This window comes from Eretmochelys imbricata, chromosome 14, assembly GCF_965152235.1.
Source record: "Eretmochelys imbricata isolate rEreImb1 chromosome 14, rEreImb1.hap1, whole genome shotgun sequence".
Taxonomy (NCBI): domain Eukaryota; kingdom Metazoa; phylum Chordata; order Testudines; family Cheloniidae; genus Eretmochelys; species Eretmochelys imbricata.
This window is the reverse complement of record NC_135585.1, coordinates 52,752,090-52,774,132: the sequence shown is the minus strand read 5'-3', so window position 1 is coordinate 52,774,132 and position 22,043 is coordinate 52,752,090. Positions and strand designations below refer to the sequence as shown.

Genomic DNA, 22,043 nt, shown 5'->3' with positions numbered 1-22,043 from the left:
AGAGATCTGTCCAACTCCCAGGGCTAGGTCCCTGGGAGCTGGACTTCTTCTCCACTTCTGGCAGACTTCACAGGCGCAGCAGGGCTGGGGCCACCTGTGCCCAGATCCGTTCTTTAACCCTTTATTGTCTACTGCAGGGTTCATACACCTCATCACAATGCCATAATAAAACAGGACACCTGTAGGTTTGTTGGAATACATGTAAAGAAGGGAAGAAATGGACCATGGATGAGACTCAGGAGAACGAGGATCTAGTCCTGGCTCAGCCAGACTTCCTGGGTGACTTTGGCCAGGGCTCTTAGTTGCCCAATTCTGCAAAGGACATTTTTTATTATATATGTCTATAAGGGCTATTTAAGCAATTTTAAAAATTGCTATTAACCACATGACAGAAAAATCAATCACGCTCAATTGCAGTTTTAATTGCACAGTTAAGCAATAAAATACCATTTAACCAAAATATTTACGTTTCTTCTACATTTTCAAATATATTGATTTCAATTACAACACAGAATACCAAGTATACAGTGTTGACTTTATTTTTTTATTACAAGTATTTGAACTGTAAACAAGTAACTATTTCAATTCACCTCATACAAGTACTGTAGTGCAATCTCTTAATCTTAAAAGTGAAACTTAAAAATGTTGTTTTATTTTTGAGTGCAGTTACGTTAAAAAAAATGCTCTAAAGCTTTAGAGCAGTGTTTCTCAAACTTTTTTTTTGCAATCTAGCTCTGGGGCTGGGGCTTCCTCAGGGCCCAGGTTGGCATCGGGGTGCTCTATGGCTTACAGAAGCTAGGAACATTACGCTGGTGGCCGCTGTGACAGTACTAGGTGTTTAGGATGACTAGCTCAATGCCATATATTCACTGACTCAATGAATTCTCTTCCTTTGAGATTTTGGATTCCAATACATTTCTGAACAAGTTACTGGACATTTTATCAGTGCCATACACATGAAAAGTGTTATATGAATGGAGGTAGGAACCTGATTCATGAAACATTTGGCTGTAAAAATTTCACTGTAAAATTCACATGAAAGTGGAATGAACCTGACACTACGTAATGAGTGATATTCCCTCTCATTCTGCTTCTCTGTTGCCAGAGGTGAAAGTAAGCTGGTACAGTGAACTGGTAAGAGCCGGTACACAGCTGAGTGCACTGGCAGGGGGCAGCTTCCCTGGGGCCCAGGGCTCCTGGCAGCGGGTGGAGCCCCTGGCACTTTAAATTGCTGCCGGAGCCTCGGGGCTCCCAGCCGTTGCTACTGCAGCCGGAGCACTGGGGCTGGAGTGAGCACCGACTCCATCAGGAGTGCTTGGAGTCTGATCTCACAAAGTCCTAGGTTTAAAGGACTTGCAGATTTGACACTTACGTGCCCTTCACTGAGGCACCTGAGACAGCTACTCTGCAGATTGCTCATGGGCATGGGCTGTTTGCAGCGATTGCAGGGCTTAAAGCCTGGGAACCAGGGCATGCCCCATCCCCCGGCTAAGTCCCCGATGGGACTAACAAAAACTCACTCAACTACTAACTATGTACACTAACTTTACAAGAAGTCAAGAAGTCTAAGCATGCTAGTAAGAGCGGTGAATGTTCCATGCACTGTCACAGACAGCAAGAAAGAACTGGGGGTGGGGGGAGCTGGCAGTGACCCTTATACCATGCCATATGGGTGCCACTCCAGAGGGCAGCAGATCCACTCCCCTACAAATATTGCTCTGAAAAAGCTTCCAGCACTGGTGCATGTGGCAAGCACACACAGCTAATGTGGAATGGACTTCAAAGAAGAAGTCATTCTTCCGCTCTACTCTGCGCCGATACGGCCTCAACTGGAGTTGTGTGTCCAGTTCTGGGTGCCACATTTCAGGAAAGATGTGGACAAATTGGAGACAGTCCAGAGAAAAGCAACAAAAGTGATGAAGGGTCTAGAAAACTTGAAAAAATTGGGTTTGTTTAGTCTGGAGAAAAGACTGAGGAGGGACATAACAGTTCTCAAGTACATAAAATGTTTTTTACAAGGAGGAGGGTGAAAAATTGTTCTTCTTCACTTCTGATGATAGTACCAGAAGCAATGGGCTTAAATTGCAGCAAGGGAGGTTTAACATCCAACTTGCCAGGGTAGTTAAGCACTGGAACAAATTGCTTAGGGAGATTGTGGAATCTCCATCATTAATAGATTCTTTTAAAAACAAGTTAGACAAACACCTGCCAGGAATGGCCTAGCTAGTACAAAGTCCTACCTTAGTGCAGGAGATTAGACAACTTGCCAAGGTCCCTTCCAGCCCTACACTTTAGGATTGATTCTTCTTGGGCAAAAGGGAAAATGTCATAACAAAGGAATCCTCAGGGAGAGTCTAAGGAAGGAGACCGGTTCTTTCTTCATCTTTGGATAGTGGAAGATGTGACCCCTAATAAAGCTTTTCCAGGTCTGGTTCCTATGAGTCTCAAACTTGTGATTCCATATCATGTCCCTTCCACATTGTATGGGCATCAGATTTGCTGCAGATCCAGGATCTCCCTGTGCCACACCTCGAGCTGCTGATCCCGTTGTCTTCAATCAGATATGCACAGTCGCCTCCTCCACTTATGGGAAATCTGCAACACAGACAGCAGGGGCTGGAGTCAGGGCGCAGCTGGGCATTTCCCATCCCACACTGTGCAGGGCAGCAGAGGGAGCAGCTGCACGTACAGACATCTGCCCCATTTCAGACTCCTCCCTGGCAGAATAGGGAAAATAGAGTGTAGGAAATTAGCAGGTAGTGGAGGGCCAGGAGATGAGTGGGGCTGAAAGAGAGCTGGGGTAGCAGCCTTCCCTGTGCTCACAACTTCACTGTATTGTAAACCCCTGGGGGCGACCACTGTTCAGCCCCAAAGGGGAGAGATTCCACAGGTCACTCTGACATGCACAGCGTGGCACCTCTCAGAAAGTTGTGCTGTGTTTGTACACTGCCGAGCACAGTGGGGCACTAGGCTACACCTAAGCGCTAAAGTAATACAAATAATGACGACAACACTGCACTGGGCCTCAAACGCTGCTGGAATACTGGTTTTAGTCCAGGAAAACCAAATACCTGTAAGAACCCAGACACATTCCCACACCCCCAAAACAACCTTGGTTAAATATATTCCTCTTTTGGCAGCACGGCAGACACCTGTGATCTAACACTGAGAATATCACTAGAGGGAAGGACTCACCGCTGGTCGAATTCGGTGCCATTGGGCCATCTCCAGGGCTGGCCTGGCTCCCTCTGGAGGCCAATCCAACGGCCAAAGAAACCCTTAAAGCCCAGCAGGAAATGCTTAAAATAAGACAAACCAGATTATATTTAGACCCCTGGCTCTGGCACTCGCCTGCCCCTGTGGCTCTGTGTGGCCCCTGTTCACACATTCAGGTTTGGATGGGCCACCTGTAGTTTGCCTGCTGAGCGCCCCAGGTTTGATGACACAAGAACAAGCTGCAGTCTAAAGAGCCAGCTGTGCGTCGAAAAAGAGAACTCCCCTCCCCCGGCCCCACTCTAGGGTTGGAAGGGGGTGGAGAAGGACCATCTGGGGAGCAGCTGGCAGCTCTACTCCTCTAACAGCAGCCTCAGCCAGGGAACCAATCGCTGGCTGAAAATCCCAGTTCGTTGGACGTCCCATTAGACTGGGACCTGCTCAGCTGGGAACATGTGCAGGAGCTGGAGGTAAAGACTGCCTCTGAGCAGTCCCCATCTATCTCCATCCCCAGATCCATGTTTACATGGACAGAGCTACCTCTGCCATTCTACAGTTTAGAAGCTGGAACCTCTGCCTTCCTTGCAAGGTGTCTTCCCAGCAGCTTCGCACGTAGTACCACCCTCCGTCCCCCTCAGCCAAACCAGGTGGCAGCTGCTCTGAGGAAGGGCAGAGCTCACTCCCTATAGAGCCCAAGTGCTTCCCCCAGCAGACACACGGAGCCCCCACCCCGTGGAGTCAGTGGCTGTGGCGAGCTGCAGAGGCAGGTTCCCCACAGGCCAGGAGCGGAGCGGACTGGGCTGGCCCAGCCCTACAGAGGGGGATCCCTCCTGCCTAGGGCTCTGGGAAAAGAGGGGGGCTGGAGTGAGTGATCCCTGACTATGAGCCCAGTTCTAGACAGGGCTTGGATTTGGCCACCAGAAACACTCAGGTTTCCCAGCAGGAGAGGCAACAGGGCAGTTTCTGAAACTCCTGGGGCTGAGCCCAATTCCAGCCCTGCCAAGCCCAGTCTGTTGGGATAAAGCATCTGCCACTCTCTCACCTTTTCCTGGTCACCGTCAATCCCAGTCAGGGAGGCGTTGAGTGCAGAGCAATGGCTCTGGCTATTGTTCCAGTTCCCTTCAGTCTCGGAGAAATAATAGCATTTCCCTTGGTACCCAATCCAGCCGTCCGGGCAGCAGGGCACAGCAGGTGGGACTGGAGCAGCCAGAGGTGGTTTGGATTTTTCCACTGACAGACAGGTAAGTAACACAGGGTCAGAGACTGTGTCCCCTACCCCCAGCCTGACTCTGTATCTGAGTGAATAAGGGGAGAGGATCCCTCCGATCCAGGCTGCAAGCTCCTTACACCCCTGACCGCTGTACTGAGGGAGAAAATCAACCATTTGAAACAAGAGATGGGCAACCGACCCCCTCTTCTTTAGTGACTCAGTTTCTGGGGGTCAAATTCACAGAAAGTGCAGCTGACAAGCAAGCCAGAGCAGAGTACAGTAGCACCAGATTCACCATAAAGACAGAGCAGGGAGGCGGAGTGTTACCTGATGGCTGGCACAGACAAATATTGACACCAAATAAAGATATAGTTCAATATGATTGTGTGGGATGCTGGGTCTACTAACTCAGGGACGTCCTGCTACTGCAGCTGGCTGCCTCCCCTCCCCAGGCTCTTTGCTTTAGAGATGCATCTGGGGATGAAGATGGGTTTAGACTCACATCAGGGAACAAACCCTGACTGCACTAATCTGTGCAAGGAACAGGCTCCCAGAGAATCGGACACTGGAGACCCAGCCCAACAGAGATGTGTTTTATGGTGTCTGTACCAGTAAGAATTCCAGGGATGTTCCCTGCCCAGGGTAAAGGATGGTGGGGGCTAGCACAGCTCGGAGCAGCTTATCCTGTGCAGAGGATTAGGAGCCAAGTGAATGAGTTTGAGACAAGTGCTGTAATTCTCAGGGACATAAAATGGCCACAAGGTGGCACCAGAACTCCCAAAATGGAAATGCCTGTGAGGTTAAGACAGTGGTCCCCAAAATGTTGGGGGGGGGGGTGCACAGTGAGCCCAGGTCACAGGGAGGGAGTGCCACCCAGCTCCACTCTGCCTCCAATTCTGCTCCAGCCCCTGCCCCAGCTGCCTGGACACGTAAAGTCCAGTTACCTCCAGTAACCTGCTTCCACCAAAGGGGGGCAGGAAGAGCAGCAGCAGCAGCTGGAGCCTGGAAGAGCACTCAAAGGCTCCACAGAGAAAGACAGACAGCTCCCTAGTCCTGCCCTGAGCATGGCTCTGCCTCCCCCATCCTGCCCCAGTCACCCCCAGCCTCAGCTGTCAGAGAGCATGGGCTGGGTAAGGGGAGGAACGGGGGGGGGGATGCACGACTGAAAAAGTTTTGGGACCACTGGGTTAAGAGCGGTCAGTGCCAAAGTCACCCTTTACAGAGACAGTTCAGCTGGGGATTTCCCCAGCACCCTCAAGCCAGCGAGTCTGTCACATGGTCCTAGGGAATTTCAATGGGCACCAACTCCCACAGCCTCCTTTTGGAAACCCCACCCCTGCCTTCTTCCCCCAGTGCAGCAGCAGGGACAGGGTCACACGAACTCCTTGGAAAACCTCCTGAAGTTTAACCCTTTCAGGGAAGGAGCAGCAGTGGGGCCAGCCATGACTAACACCAAGGATACATCTGAAGGGCCAGAGCAATTGGCTAATACAGAGGTACACAATGGTGTTTAACAGGTAAGTCAGGACAAACCATTCTAGACCCGCTGGATTCATTTGTTAATACCTTCCCTGCCCCCCACAGAAACAATCCAGGGGAAGCAGAGACTGGCTGATGCAATTACCTGCTAAAAGTACTACTAGAGTAAGGATGATGACCAACATAAAAACTGTGACTGCAGCTATGATGGCAGCTGGGACTCCACGGGAAACGCGTTTCCTGAACTCGTTAGACCTAGGACCTGAAAGAGACAAAGCCATGAGTGCTTCTGGGGAGCAGACTCATTAACGGTATCCATGCCTGGAGCAAATCTCTATTGCGATTTCCAGGGTGCTGCCCTTCTCCCTCTGGGTACAGACATTAATTACAGCCCCCAGTCAGAGGGCTAAACACAATGATAACTCGCCCGGACCCAAATGACCCCACACTTGCCAACCACCTCATAGTTCAATGGTATCTTCTAGTCCTAGGACCCATTTGACTGTTGAATTTCTCCCACTGCTCCTGCACAGACTCGCAGAGCTGCTACCCACACTGGCTCTTGGCTCAGCTGACCAGAGTAAAGGGATGGGAACGTGTCTCACACTCACCTTTTTTCTGTCCCCTACTGGGGAAAGAGGACCAAAACACACACCAAAACCCAACTTTCCCCACATACTCAGGGCTCATCTACACTTACAATTCTGCAGCTGCGCCGCTCTAGCATTTCAATGATGAGACTAGCTATGCCAAAGGGAGGACTTCTTCCCTTGGAGTAGGTACTTCGCCTCCCTGAGAGGAGAATTCTCCCATCAAGCTAGCTACAGCTCGTCTACCTAGTGTGGTCTATCCTGGTGGGTTTAACTGCATCATTCAAGGCTGGATTTTTCACACTCCTGAGCAAAGTAGTTATACCAACCTAATTTCCTTGTGTAGACCAGGCCACAGGCACTGAGCCTGCCAACTCCAGCTGCACCCAACCCCCTGGATTAAGTCAGGCAGCCTGAAACCACTCAGAGGGTTGGACCACAACTCCCTGCCCCTCCCTTAAGGGAAACTCATGCAAAAAAAAAAAAAAAAAAATCTACTGGTGTCAATTCCACCTGAAGACATCCCCAGCACCCACGGAGTCTGAGAAACAAGGGGTTCAGTTTATCTGTTTGCTGCTACAATACAATCAGGTTCACAGAATTGAACAGAAAAGCCACTGGGCAATCCTGGGGAAAACCATCCTGGGACAGACCCACTGGGTTTTCTAAGGCTCCTTCTCTAGAGCTAAGTGCAGTTACATGAGGAAAAGTAGCAAAAGTGTCAGATGTACAACAGGAACCCCTGTCCGTCCCCCAGGAGCCTCTGTACTGAGAGTCTGAAGCAACCCCCAGATCCCCCAGACTAAAGACTGGCCTCTCTGGCTCTGCTTTAGGGTTTACACAGGGGGTCTGATCTCTCAGTCTCCCTGCAATCCTTGACTCTCCTTGTCTGAAGGAGGAAGTTTCCTTTGAAATCTTGATTCTCAGGACAAAGAGGGGATTTCAATAAGTGACAATGAAACACCAAAAGAGCGTTACTTAGGGAAATGACCCCTGGCTGCCCCCATGGGAGATGAAGCTCCCAGCTCCAGCATGTGTGACATTTGGAGGTCTCATCATCCCCATCCCCCTCTTCCCGCATGTCAGCCTTAGCAAAGAGCTTTTCCCCAGAGCTCAGGGCCATATCTCCCAGGCACAACAATTGCACCTGCAAAAATGCAGGAACAGACAGCGTTAACTGCTACCGCCAGACAATAGCTCATTTTCATGCACACCTAAGGCCCTGCCTCCATTTGACTGTTTCGGGTGTGTGCTTCTCACACATTTCACACAGAGAGGGCATGCAAAAGTGAATTGGACCAGAGGGAAATAGGGGCCAGGATTTCAGAGGGGTAACAACCCCCACCCACTGCAAGACCTCTGGCTACATGCAGGTACACAAAGTACAAGCTGGGTACCTGTTCTGCTGGAGGTCACTAGGCCCTCAGTGATACTGGGTCCATCTCCAGTTTGTCCTTCTTGGGTAGTTCCCTCCTGGCACAGTGCTCCTCCTGGCATGTCCCCAGTTGGCTGCTGTCCCTCCCAGGCTTCAAGCTGGTTCTTGGCTGCTTCACTGTGTGGGGGTCTGCTCACTGTTGGTCCCCTTGTCTGGAACTACAAAGGGAGTTTCATCTAAAAATCAAGCGGCCAGATTTTCAGACGGAGTTGCTAGGTCCTGAGCACTTTTAAAGAACATGGCCAATAGTGTGAATGTGTATGTTAGAAAGGCAGATAAAAACAAAGATTATGCTGTGTGGGTACACATAATTCTTTATTATGAAACTAGAAGTTCACGGAGATTTTTCGTACACCAAAATAGATGCCAGGTATCAGTTTTACTTTCTCATTTAGGCCCTATTCATGCAACCACATGTGCTTAACGTAATTCAGGTGAGTAAATTTAAGTATATGTGTAACGGTTTTCAGAATCATGGGGCCTTGATTTCAAATTTCAAACAAGTCAACTGATCTGTGTTAGTAACCACAAGTTAAGCTGTCAGCCCTGAAACTTCAGCTTGCACAAAACCCAGCAGCACACCTCCTCAGCATCATACCTGTCCTCTATTCACTACCTGGGCAACCCAGAGGACATCACATCATGGTCAAGATTGAGTCCTCTTCAAGGTGTGTAACAGCCAGGGCCCAGGACACCCAAGAGCAGAGTTGAGATCTCTCTTCAGGCACAATGAAACTTCCTACTTGAAAGGAAAGGAAGGCTGTACAGGAGACAGAACCTTCTTGGGGTTTGGTTCAAGGCAGTGGAAAAGAGCACCAAGGGATCTAAGAACCATTACTCACACTGTCTGGCCCAAGAGCAGGGTTTTTACCCCAAAAAGGAAGATCTGTGAGAGACTCCATGAAGATCAGTAGGGACTTTGCTGTTGCTTTTACATTGAAGGTGCTCAGATACTACGGTGATGGGCAACCACACGAAATCCTATGACAGAACCACCAATGACAGATGCTAGTTCCACCGCTTAATAGTGCTCATACCAGAGAGAGGGTGTGGTATGATAACCTGAGTATTATCTAGATCATCCATGGACCATCTAGACCAAACCTCTCACCTGACTGACTGTTTCTGTGATTTATGATCCCTCCCTATCAGATAGGCTAATAATCATTTGTTGGGATGAGTAATGAGGTGGTCTCTGAGATAATCTGAGGAGAGAAAGCAGAATGATTTTTAGAGGGTCAATGATATAATAGACAATCAAGATGGATTAAGTTTTCTGTTTGAGCAAAAGGAGAGCCACTGGATAATACTTACCTGATCAGCAAGTGCTCAGTCTGTCTATACACCTAAGGGATGTTCCTGCAAAGGAAGTAACAAAGTTATTAAGCAAAGTTCCTGAGGATCAATTCAAGTAGTCCACAATAGATCTGAAGATGCTTTCCAAAGCAAGGTGAGGATGCTTACATCCATTTCAGAGGCTGAAATTAAGGTAGAGGCAATAATTAGAGCCCTGCAAATATCTGCTTGATATCCCCAGACCATGTTTGTGGATCACAGATGGATGTGGATACAAATTTCATATCTGTGCAGGGCTCTAGCAATAATCAACACCAGCTGTGTTCACATAATCAATCAGTACCAACCCTAGGAATAGAACCCAGCATCCTGACTCAGTCCTCCATTATACCATTATACAACTTTCTCCCCGGGCTGGGTTTCAAATATGTGCTCTGACCACTAGACCCCACTCTCCCACATCTGGGAAGAGAACTCAGGAGTCCTGGAGACCATCCTTCTTTCAGATGAAAATAAAAAAAAAAAAATCAGTATCTCCTCCCCAGCAACATACAAGCCAGCTGCTACTTTAGTAGAAGTCAGGTTGTTTCCTCTCCGGTCCCGATGGGCACTTCATCTGGGGAAGAGTGAGAAACATCGTTCCTTCCTATTTTATCTTCCCCATACACCACCTAAGGGAAATTAAATTTCAAAGGGATTCCCTCCTCGCCTGAAAAGTAAATGCAGTGAAAAGAGGGGGATGTGTAGGGAAGTTTTTGCCACTAATAAGAAACACGGCAGATGCCGGGCTCAAGATCCTCGCATCACCCTCCAAAAAAAAGGTCTTGTAGCAGAGGGAAGCCCACCTGTGAAATTAAGATTTGGACATATCTTCCTTTAATTTGAATGGAGAAGAAGTGCAGAATAGGGCCCTAACCAGTCAGTTGGGTCCTGTAGGCACTACTGAAAAAAATAAAATAAGTATCCAAATCCCCTAAACTTGCTTTGAAAGCCTCAACCTCAGCACTGTGTTGCCAACTCAGGCTGACAAACACTTCCACAGGACAAGACATCCATTCCTCTCCCAAAGTTTAGTTTTCAGAGTAACAGCCGTGTTAGTCTGTATTTGCAAAAAGAAAAGGAGTATTTGTGGCACCTTAGAGACTAACCAATTTATTTGAGCATAAGCTTTCGTGAGCTACAGCTCACTTCATCGGATGCATACTGTGGAAAGTGTAGAAGATCTTTTTATACACACAAAGCATGAAAAAATACCTCCCCCCACCCCACTCTCCTGATTATCTTCTTGATTATCATACACATTGTAAGGAGAGTGGTCACTTTAGATAAGCTATTACCAACAGGAGAGTGGGTTTGGGGGCGGGGGAGGGGAGAGAAAACCTGGATTTGTGCTGGAAATGGCCCAGCTTGATTATCATACACATTGTATGGAGAGCGATCACTTTAGATAAGCTATTACCAGCAGGAGAGTGGGGTGGGAGGAGGTATTTTTTCATGCTTTGTGTGTATAAAAAGATCTTCTACACTTTCCACAGTATGCATCCGATGAAGTGAGCTGTAGCTCACGAAAGTTTATGCTCAAATAAATTGGTTAGTCTCTAAGGTGCCACAAGTCCTCCTTTTCTTTTTCCAAAGTTTAGTGTACACAGAATGGTTTCTTCCCACCATAACACTGCAACTCTGTTCCAATTCGGATACCCTTGTCAAACTTTAAGCCTATGTTCGAAAGTGAAGCAAGGCTTCAGAAAAGGCTTCAGCTGTCCCCTCCCCCCAGGTAAGCAAACCAAGAAACATTGCAACAATTTTCTGTAACTGTCTGCTGAAGTATCAAATGACAACACAGCTGCCCAATCACAGCAATGTCAGCGCTTTCATCTAGGAGGAAATCGTCTGAGCCCTGGTCTATACTACAAAGTTGTCAGTATACATGTGTCACTCCAGAGTGTGGAAAATGCACACCCCTGAGGGATGCAGTTATACAGACAGATCTCCCGGTGTAGACAGAACTACGAAGCCCTCCCTAGGACACAGCTACCACCTCTTGGGGCGGTGGAATATCTACACCCATGGGAGAAGCTCTCCTGTTGGCATAGGTAGTGTCTTCACTAAGCGCTGCAGCTGTCCCGCTGCAGCTCTAAGTGCAGTCAAGCAGAGTCACCTCTAGCTTTCAGGAAATCAGAGAATGCGCAAGGTGCTGTCACTTTGAATGGAGGACCTTGAGGTCCTTGTCCAATGTTGAGTCGATGATCTCCTCCAAATAATCCACATCTTACACATCTGCGTGGCATGCCATAAAGCACACCACTTTCAGTTCAACCTGATGCACTAAAACAGCAGTAGTAAACCTGCTGGGAGCCACACTAACCCCAAAGTCAGTCAAGCACATTGAGAAGAAACGAAACAGAATTTTTCTTCTGCTTCTCAGTCTTCATATGATGCACCAGATCTGCATGGTGGGCATAAAGGGCATATTTACAGAATTTGCAGCCATCCAGACCAGCATCCCCTACCACAGGCACGATCCATTGTTTTAGGCCCTTCTCTTCCTACCATTACTTGCACTCTCTTTTCCCATACTTGACCCATTTGCTTAAAGGTGGTGTGGATTTTGAACTAGAACCCATGCTTTTCCTAAACGTAGCAACAGTCAGAACCTACACAGCTTGCACAGCACTCCAGGACAGTAATAAACCCCCCAGCATTAGTCAATTTCTATAACTTTTTTGCTATGACAAATTGCAAACTCAGACCTAGGCCAGCAGTTCTCAAACTGTAGGTCGGGACCCCAAAGTGGGTCACGATCCCATTTTAATGGGCCCATCAGGGCTGTCTTAGATTTGCTGGGGCCCAAAACCAAAGCCAGAGGGTTCAGCCCTGCGTGTTGGGACTCAGGTTACAGGCCCCCTGCCTGGGGCTGAAGCCCTTGGGCTTCAGCTTTGCACCACCCGCCTACCCTGCACAGTGCAATGGGGCTTGGGCAGGCTCAGGCTTCGATTCCCCCCTCCTGGAATCGTGTAGTAATTTTTATTGTCAGAAGGGGGTCGCAATGCAATGAAGTTCGGGAACCCCTGACCTAGACTATGGCTACACTAGAGCTTACAGCACCACAGCTGCACCAGTGCAACGCTGCTAGTGCGGACGTGCTAAGCTGATGGGAGAGCTGTCCAGTCGACTTAATTACTCCAGCTTCCATAAGTGGCAGTAGGTATGTCAGCAGAAGAAACTCTCCTGCCTGCATAGCACTGTTCACACGAGGCCTAGGCCGGTGTAATTTAGGTCACTAAAGAGGATGGCTTATTCGCTCTCCTGAGCAACATAACTTACATTGATCTAAGCTGTGGTGTATACATAGCCTCAGACTTCAAGGCCAGAAGGAAGCATCATTATGCTCCAGGCAGACCTGCACCCTGTAGGCCACTTGAACCTCACCCACTCCTATAACAGACCCCTAACCTCTGGGCCAGTAATTCACCAAGGCAGCAGAACCATTAGCCAACTTCCCAACCATTCAATGCCAGCACTAAACGCGTTTGACACAGTAACCATATCATGTGCGAAAGGAACCATCTACTGTGAGCGCCTGCAGACCCCTCCCCGCCCCCAAACCAACTCTGCATCCCACCTCCCCCTCACAGCAGGCCCGGCCACCGACACACAGCAGAGCCAGCCCTAGGGGTAATCAAATATACTCGCCAAACAAACAGGCCCGTTCCCCGGGAGGGACGAGACAGTCCGTTCAGGAGCCACACCCGGGCACTAGGAACAGCAGCATGATGGTGAACCAACCACCCCGACCGACCGACCCGCACGGCCCCTCCAGCCGCTTCAGTGCGATCATTGCCCCCCCCCCCGCCGCCGGCCAACCGCATCGATGTGTCCCATGTGGGCCACCGTCCCCGTCCAACCGGCGGCCTTAACCGACCCCGCGAACTGTTGGGAGCCCGACTCCCCCTCCCCCAACACGAATCACGTTCTTTGCAACTGACCGGGCCCAGTCCGGGACCAGCCCCCGGCCGCCTCACCTGGGCGAAGAGCTACAGAGTAGGGCTGTGGGCGCACAATCCAGGTCCGCCCCTAGAGCAAGGTGTGCTCTGTCAGGAAAACCAAACCCGGGCCGGGCTGAGCCGAGCTGAGCAGCACCAAGCACCGGCCACCAGCCCCTCTCCACCGGCAGTACTGAGGGGCAGGGGAAAGATAGGTTTCAGAGTAACAGCCGTGTTAGTCTGTCTTTGCAAAAAGAAAAGGAGTACTTGTGGCACCTTAGAGACTAACCAATTTATTTGAGCGTGAGCTACAGCTCACTTCATCGGATGCATACCGTGGAAACGGTATGCATCCGATGAAGTGAGCTGTAGCTCACGAAAGCTCATGCTCAAATAAATTGGTTAGTCTCTAAGGTGCCACAAGTACTCCTTTTCTTTTAGGGGAAAGATAGAAACCAATGCTTTGCTCTGAATTCAAATAGCCGGGCAGGACCAGTCCCCTTCGCCCCTCCACAAGTGACCAATCAGGTGCCACCATTTGTTTTTGAAAAACGCGCAGCGGCCCATTGAGTGTCGCGCGAGAGCGACCGTATTGAAAAAACCGTCACATGAGTCACGTGGGGGCTTAACTACGTCACCTCAGGGCGTGGTCAAAGAGGAAGCGGGAACGGGGCAAAGCCACGGGGGGGCCTGTCATTGGGTGGAAGACCCTAGCGGGAGCCGCTGATTGGGTAGGACGATTGCCGCGAGTCGAGTGAAGCCACGCCCCCTTTCCCCTGGGTCCAGCAGCCACGTGAGGAACCCGAAAGTGAAAGGAAAGAATGAGGCAGCGGTCAGCAAGCGGCCGTTGACAGCGTTTTTTAAAGCTGCTTGGGCGACTGGGAGCCAAATCACGTTCTCCGACGGCGGGAAATTAAAAAAACAAAAATCCCAGTCCCCTCCCCCCGCAAAAAGCCCCCAAACAAGCAACAGGCTACATAAGGAAATGACTAGGCAATTACATACGCAAAGATGCCAACATAGGCTTCCTGGGAGCGGCTTTGGCAGCCTTCTCCCCTGCCCACACGTCTGGGCGAGGCACCACAGTGGGGTGAAGAGCACTGTTCCCTCTAAGCTGTGCGCGTGTGGGCTCGCACGCAGATCCTAAACCCCCCGCACACGCCGAAACACCGCACGCACAAAAATTTGCACGGAAGCAATTTTTTGCGCACACGGCCTGTCAAAAATTAGAGGGAACACTGATGAAGAGACACTGGCCTAAGGAACCCCAGGGGAGGGATTGCGGGAGAAAGGCCCTTCCATTGGGAGATACCGTGGAATAACTATAACATGTATGACTATTATAATTTTTGGAGGGGGTGTATGTAAAATATTTTACTGAATCAAGTCTCCTTAGCAGCTCAATACTTCATATCAGCTAGAACACAGCGGTGGGAAGCAGGTGCTGAGAGGTACCGTCCTGGGAGGGCAGTGGTTTCAGCACACGTTACTGAGCATGCTGTTTAAGACTCCAGTCCCCCGGAATAGTATAACTACATCTCTCAGGGGCTCATATTTTTCTGGGAAATCAAACGAACAGAAAAAACCCAGGCTCTATTAAACATTTTCTAATTTGTTTTTTGAAGCTTTGGGCATCTCTACGGTTACAGTGCCGTAGCACTTAGTGCAGGGCCGGATTAACCTTTTGTGGGCCCGGCGCCAAACATACTTTTGGGCCCCTATAGGGGCAATGGACCATGGCGTGGGGGGGGGGAAATCTATCCCCGGAGTGAGAAGCCTACCAGGGGCAATGGCATGGCAGGGGCTGCCCCGCTCTGCCCACCCCAGTGCGAGGGCACTATTTACAAACTGGCAGTTGCCAGATGCACAATGGTCTGCCCCATGCTGCGCCACACATCCTCCAACACCAGAACACCCCCCCCCCACAAATTCCCTACAGCCAGAGCCCCCCCGGACCTGCTGTGTCCAGCGCATCCCCCAGACCCTGCCACAAATGCACAGTGCCCTGCATACCAGCACCCCTGCCCAGCACCCACCTGCCCACAGCCCCACAACAACTGCCCAGCACCCCACACAGAACCCCCACTCCCTAGTGCCCCAACACACAGATCTTCCCCACCCCCCTCACAGCCCAGCACCCTCCCAGACCCCTAAGAGACCCCATCCCCCACGTCCTGCCTCCCTGCAGCACTCACCAGCCCTGCTGGGAGGCGACCGTCTACCAGGCTGAGCTGGCAGCTTAGCCAGGGTTAGTCCCAGGGCCGGGAATTGCCCCGGCCTCTTGGGTGTGGTGTGATCAGCCAGGCCAGCATCTGCCCTGGCTGGGCTCCCTCAGGACCCACTTGCCCGGAGGGACTCAGCCAATCCCCCCACACTGCCCCCGCCCCAAAAAAAGAAAAAAAAAAAACTGACTGAGCCTGGCCAGGCTTCTGCACCAGTCCTGGGTGGCTCAGCTCCAGGGCGACAGGCAGGGCCCCACAGGTGGCGGGAAGCAGAGACTGCCCAGAGCCGGAGGTGCACTGGGGTCTGGCCAGGAGGCAGAGAGAAGCTGGAGGGTGAGGCCAGGCAGTGGAGAGGAGCCCACAGCCGACTGGCAGGCAGGCCGAGAGGAGGAAGTGGTGGGTGAGGTGGGGGGAGCCAGCGGGCTGGTGGGGTCTCAGGGTACAGTGCAAGCAGAGCAGGTCGGGGCCCCTTCTGAGCATGGGCCCGGCTCCATGGAACCACTGGCGCCATTGTAAACTCGGCACTGACTTAGTGAGGATGATACCTACACCGATGGGAGATTTCCATATCAGTTGGTAGTGTAGACCAGTGACACTCAGACTGTGGCTCTTAAGCAACAAGTGGCTGTTTATAATGTGTCTCCTGGGGCTCTTTGCAGCACATGATATTAAAACACTGTATCATTTAATAGTTAACCAATCTAAGTTAATAACCAATCAGGATGCTTTTACTATGTTATTAACCAACTAAGTTATCAACTTGTACTAAAATATTACCTTGTTTGCTGTGAGAATAATACATTATACATATATAAACTAAATATTTCCTCATCATACTGTTTAAGTATGAATAGTACTATAGTAAATGAAACAATGGATTCACACGACTGTGGCTCTTTTGGGGTAACGGTGATCTCTAATTTGCTCCTGAACCACTGAGGTCCGAGTATCACTGGCTGTGATACAAAAGGTTTTTTTGTTTTTTTACTGCTTTAATCCTATGTAATGACTAGCAGCAGCACCCAGGACAGAAGCATATGAATGCATCTGCCTGCAAGGAAAAACCTTGGAGAGGTTTAAATTGCCGAAAAAGGCAGTTACCTTTTCCATAACTGGTGTTCTTCGAGATGTGTTGCTCGTGTCCATTCCACAATACGTGTGTGTGCTCGCCACGTGCACAGTGCCGGAAGTTTTTCCCTTAGCAGTTATCGTAGGGTAGCGCCCCTAGCGACCCCTGGAGTGGCCCTCTATGGCGCGGTATAAGGGGCATTGCGGCTCCCCCCACCCTCAGTTCCTTCTTGCCAGACAACTCTGACAGAGGGGAAGGAGAGCAGGATGTGGAATGGACATGAGCAACACATCTCGAAGAAAAAACGGTTACTCACCCTTTTTGTAACTGTTGTTCTTCGAGATGTTTTGCTCATATCTATTCCAGTTCGGTATGTACGCATGCTGCATGCACGGCTGTCTGAAACTTTTCCCTAGCAGCTACCCGTTGGGCCGGCTGTGGAGCCCCCTGGAATGGTGCCGATAGGGTGCTCTATATATGACCCTGCCAAACCAGCCCCCCCTTCAGTTCCTTCTTGCCAGCTACTCCAACAGAGGGGAAGGTGGGAGGGAATGGAATAGATATGAGCAGCACATCTCGAAGAACAAGAGTTACAAAAAGGGTGAGTAACCTTTTTTTCTTCTTCGAGTGCTTGCTCATATCAATTCCAGTTAGGTGACTTCCAACCCTTACCGCGGAGGCGGGGCCGGAGTCAAGGTATTGCAGATCCAAGAACCATTCTGCCAAAGGCTGCATCGTCCCGAAGTTGGTGGACGATGGCATAGTGCGACGTAAAGGTGTGCACTGAAGACCACATGAAAGCCCTGCAGATCTCCTGAACAGGTATGTGGGCCAGGAAGGCTGTCGACGAGGCTTGCGCCCTCGTGGAGTGAGCTGTAATGGCAGGCGGAGGAACCTTCGCCAAGTCATAACAAGCACGAATACACACCGTGATCCAGGATGAGATCCGCTGGGAAGAGACTGGCAAACCTTTCATCCATTCTGCAAAAGTGACGAGTTCTGCCTGGTTCAACCACGGATCCTCCAGGCCATGAGGCGGAGTGACTGAAGGTCCGGGTGAAGAAGGCAGCCGTGATTCTTCGAGATGCGGTCAGGAATGAGAGGTAGACATACCGGGGACTAAACTGAAAAGTCCATGAGGGTGGGGTACCAGCACTGGCGAGGCCAAGCTGGAGCCACCAGTATGACATCCGCCCTGTCCCTGCGGACCTTGAGAAGTACCTTGTGGACAAGTGGAAATGGTGGAAAGGCATATAGTAGTTGACCAGACCATGGAATCAGAAACGCATCTGCGATTGAGCCTGGGCTGTGACCGCAGAAGGAGCAGAAGGTTGGACACTTCCTGTTGGACCGCATGGTAAACAGGTCGATCTGGGGAAAACCCCAACTGCGGAAGATTGAGTAGATGATGTCTGGACGAATCGACCACTCGTGCGTAAGGAACCATCTGCTCAGGCTGTCCGCCAGCATGTTCTGAATGCCTGGCAAGTATGAAGCTTGGAGAAGGATGGAGTGGGCTAGACAAAATTCCCACAGTAGGAGGGCTTCCTGACAGAAAAGAGACGATCAGGCTCCGCCTTGCCTGTCTATATAAAACATGAGCGTGGTATTGTCTGTGAGCACTGCTACACAGTGACCCTGCAAGCGGGGCAGAAACGCTTGGCACACAAGGCGGACCGCCCTGAGCTCCTTGATGTTGATATGCAGAACCAGTTCCTCTACTTGCCATAAGCCTTGAGTTCTCAGGCTTTCAAGATGCACTCCCCAACCCAGCGCAGACACATCCATTACCAGAATCAAGGTGGGTTGGGGAGGATGGAAAGGAACCCCGTCGCTCACCATGCGGGGGTCGAGCCACCATCGTAGGGAATTGAGGGTATGCTTTGGAATGGTCAGCACCATGTCCAGACTGTCGCGGCCCGGGCGATACACGGACGCGAGCCACGCTTGTAGAGGCCTCGGTCGCAATCCGACATGCTGCACCACATAGGTGCTGACATTATATGTCCCAGCAGCCTGAGGCACTGCCTTGCTGTGGTGGTGGGAAAAGTTCAAAGGCTGCCGAGAGGGCTAGATGCCGCGCCTCTGGGAAGAAAGCTCTCGCTTGATTGGCATCGAGGACTGCCCCAATGAAATCTATTCTTTGAGTTGGGGTGAGGACGGATTTGCTGATGTTGAGAATGATGCCTAAGCGTTCAAATGTGTCAGCTGAGATCAGGGCCCCGTTGTGCCAGGTGCTGCCCAGACACACAGCGAGAGACAGTCCCTGCCCCAGCTGAGATCAGGGTCCCATTGGGCTGGGCGCTACATAGACACACAGGGGATACATCCACATTGGAGCTGGAAGATATAACTTCCAGCTTGAGGAGACATACCCACTCTTGAGCACTAAAAATAGAGAATGTAGCCCTGGTGGTGGGAGGGGCTGGCTGCCCCGAATACAGTCCCAGCCAAAACCCTAGATCGGTACTTGAGTTGTTTGGTCCTTCTTACTACCACAGCTACACTCTATTTTAGCATGGCAGCTCAATCACAACGAGCATGGGTATGTCTGCTCCAGCCAGAAATTACACCTTCCAGCTCCAGTGCAAACACACCCAGGGTGAGACAGCCCCTGCCCTGCAGAGCTCATGGTCTAACCAAGCAAACTGTCCCTATTCCACAAGTAGAGAAACTGAGGCACAGCCTTACATTTTAGGCTTTGGCAACTGATGATTTTAAGCATGTGTGTGGGGAAAGATACAGGCATTTGCATTCCAAGGCCTTTTCCCTGTGGTTTCAGACAAGGAGAAAAAAAATGTTTCCAGATACAAGAGAATTAAATTGCCTAGAGCTACTGCTGCAGTTTTTGATAAAACAGCTCCTCAGCCTTTGACCTTTAGTGACAAACCAGAATTTGTACCTTTCCTATTAGACAAAAAATATTTGGGTCCCAGGACACAGAACTGGGAGGGAGAATTTCACAGTGATTTTATCGCAGTGCAGAGATCCATTGCACAGGGTCAGGAAGGACCCGCCACAAACACAATATAAACACAATAGTCTTGTCAGTGACACAAAATAAAGTGAGAGGTTGGAGTCTTTTGCAACCATACACAAGGGGCAGCTCTTTAGATCTAGTTAACAACTAAATGTTAGCAAGGTGGGAAAAGCCTGAGGGAAAAGAGGGGATGGGGGCAACCCAAGTAGAGAAAATGGACAAATCCCCCCCCACACACACACTCTGAACGTTCCAGATTTTATTTTGCTACAGAGAACCGAGCACCAAACAGGCTTGATCCAAACTAGCGAAAGGACTCAGCTGACTTTAGATCTGGTTCTGCGAAGTGCATTTTGAGAATTGTTGAGCATCCAAGATTCCAGTTCAAGCTAAAGGAAGTGAATACCACTGAAAAAAAATCTAGACCTAGGTGCATAAGTTCCTGGGCCTCTGAGTATAAGATACATACGGAGCCCCAAAGCTGCAGGTTTGTGGAACCCCTCATTGGCTGCTCTCACTGGGGCAGAACTTGATTCTTTGTTTATTACTTCAGTTAGGATTTTATTTTTGTTAACAAAAAATATAAAGGTTTTTACAGAGCACAAAACAGTATCTCCGAGATGTCGTTTTCTGTATGTTCTTATTGCTTTAGGCAGGCTATGGGTACAATTTCCAGATGAACGCACGCACACACACACACATGGAAGCACACACACACCCCAGGCCTGGTCTACACTTAATCCTTATCCCAGCAGAGCTCTGTAGGTTAGGTGTGACACCCCCACCCCCCAGCACAGAGCTCTGGGGGTCAGGGGTGTGACCCCACAACCCAGCACAAAGCTGTGTTGCCAAGCCCCCGTCAGGGTTCCCTCCCCACTCTGAACTCTGGGGTACAGATGTGGGGACCCGCATGAAAGACCCCTAAGATTATATTCTACCATCTTAGGTTAAAAACTTCCCTAAGGCAAAAATTCCCTTCCTTGACCTTGGACAGTATTGCTGCCACCATCAAGTTATTTGAACGAAAATTCAGGGAAGGGTCACTTGGAGCCCTGTCCCCCCAAAATATCCCCCCAAGTTCCTTCACCACCTTTCCTGGGGAGGCTTGTGAACAATATACCAACCAATTGCCTTTAATGTAAGTACAAACCAGACCCTTTATCTTTAGGACACTAAAATCAATCAGGTTCCTAAAGGAGGAACTTTATTTAAAGAAAAAGTAAAAGAATCACACCTGCAAAATCAGGATGGGATTTTATGCTACCCTTAGCTGTATGTTTATGACACCTCCCCATGTGCCCATAGTCAATCCGCAGAACAGGGCATGTGTGGACTGGACCCCCAGCTCCTGGTTCCCCATGCCCCACCCCCTTTGTGTATGTAGCTGTGTCTGACCCTTGAACCTCAGGGACTCACTAGCCGAGCCCAGCTCCATTCCCCGGGGTCAGGCGGTGGCCCCGCTGTCCTGGCCAGACCCTGCAGTTACCAGTGGTGACGGAATCCCCCTTCACTTCCTGTCCTAAACTGCTGTGCAGTGCGGCTATGAAATAGCTACTACGCTGCACCCCAGATATAGCTGCATTTCTACACCTGTATAAACAGCCCCCTGCCCCAACCCAGAGGTGGCTGCATATCAGTCCAAGGGGAGGGATCCCTGCATAAACAGCCCCCCTGCCCAACCCCAGAGGTGGCTGCATATGAGCACGGGGTGCGGGATCCCTGTATAAACAGCAAACGCACCCTACCCCAGAGGTGGCTGCATGGCAGCGAGTGGTGTCCAGCCTCACCTGGCCTCTCCAGAGACCCTTTCCCAGGCTGGACGAAGCTCTTGAGCTCATTGACCCACGTCCTCAGCAGAGCCCCCTCCTCCCCCCAGCAGCAGGAGCGAGCAGAGAGCAAAGGGGGCAGCGGCCCAGCAAGCACCGGAGGGGGAGCCGCGATGCCCAGCCCCGCGGAAAGGGGGTGGGGGGGGGGGTGTCGTCTCACTGCCCGGCCACCCAACAACGCGGGGGACCGGCTCTGCTCCCGTGGCGGGGAAAGGCCGGGTTATGCCCGCGCGTGTGCGGTGCCCCAGCACGTGGGGCTCGGGCCAGGCCCGAGCTAGGGAAGGGCAATAAAAGGGGCGGGGGGGGGGGGAGGCTGATCCCCGCAGCGCGTGGCAGCCGGCGCCACCCTCCCCCGACACGCGCCCTGAGCGGCCGGGCCCCGGCCACCGCCGCGCGCCGGAGACCCCCCGGGAGCGTCTTACCCGGCGCCGCAGCCGCGCGGGACAAGAACAAATCAAAGGCCAGTTCTCGCGCTCGTCCCAACCGCTCCACTAGCCATTGACAGGGCAAGGAAAAGCTCGCGAGACACCCAGTCAGCCAACCACAAGGGGACTCGCCATACTCCTCCTGGATTGGACAAGGCACCCAGGAGACTTCCCTCTTTGGCTGAGAATGAATGGGGCCGGGGAGGGGCACTGGTCCGATTAGCATAAAGCGCGCCAAATCCCTTAAAGGGGACAGAGCCTTTAGCTCAGGGTTTCTCAGGGCACATTTTTTGGTGGCCTCACCAACCCTTGCTC

The 22,043-nt window shown here is 50.8% G+C and overlaps 1 protein-coding gene across 4 annotated transcripts; it reads right to left on the bottom strand.

Moving 5' to 3' along the window:
* Window positions 1-477: 477 nt before the first annotated feature.
* Window positions 478-21,780, bottom strand: LOC144274609 (C-type lectin domain family 2 member D-like). Of its 4 annotated transcripts, none has more exons than XM_077833584.1 (7): window positions 9,242-10,365; window positions 8,526-9,132; window positions 7,890-8,085; window positions 6,048-6,164; window positions 4,256-4,443; window positions 3,196-3,299; window positions 478-2,595 (listed from the first exon to the last, which is right to left on the bottom strand). In XM_077833584.1, exons 3-7 carry the CDS (start codon window positions 7,987-7,989, stop codon window positions 2,445-2,447), a joined length of 660 nt encoding a protein of 219 aa, XP_077689710.1. In that variant the 5' UTR covers window positions 7,990-8,085; window positions 8,526-9,132; window positions 9,242-10,365; the 3' UTR covers window positions 478-2,444. The 4 variants fall into 4 exon arrangements, with proteins under 4 accessions (XP_077689710.1, XP_077689712.1, XP_077689709.1 ...); XM_077833586.1 differs by having other exon boundaries at window positions 9,039-9,132; XM_077833583.1 differs by adding an exon at window positions 21,726-21,780 and having other exon boundaries at window positions 7,890-9,286.
* Window positions 21,781-22,043: the final 263 nt, after the last annotated feature.

What these genes read in the sequence shown, in the direction of transcription:
- LOC144274609 (XM_077833583.1), bottom strand. Translation starts at nt 7,989, where the DNA reads ATGCCAGGAGGAGCACTGTGCCAGGAGGGAACTACCCAAGAAGGACAA. An exon ending in TCTAGTAGTACTTTTAGCAG is followed by an intron (nt 4,444 to 6,047) that starts GTAATTGCATCA and finishes CCTGTCTGTCAG; the next exon opens with TGGAAAAATCCAAACCACCT. An exon ending in TTGACGGTGACCAGGAAAAG is followed by an intron (nt 3,300 to 4,255) that starts GTGAGAGAGTGG and finishes TCTTATTTTAAG; the next exon opens with CATTTCCTGCTGGGCTTTAA.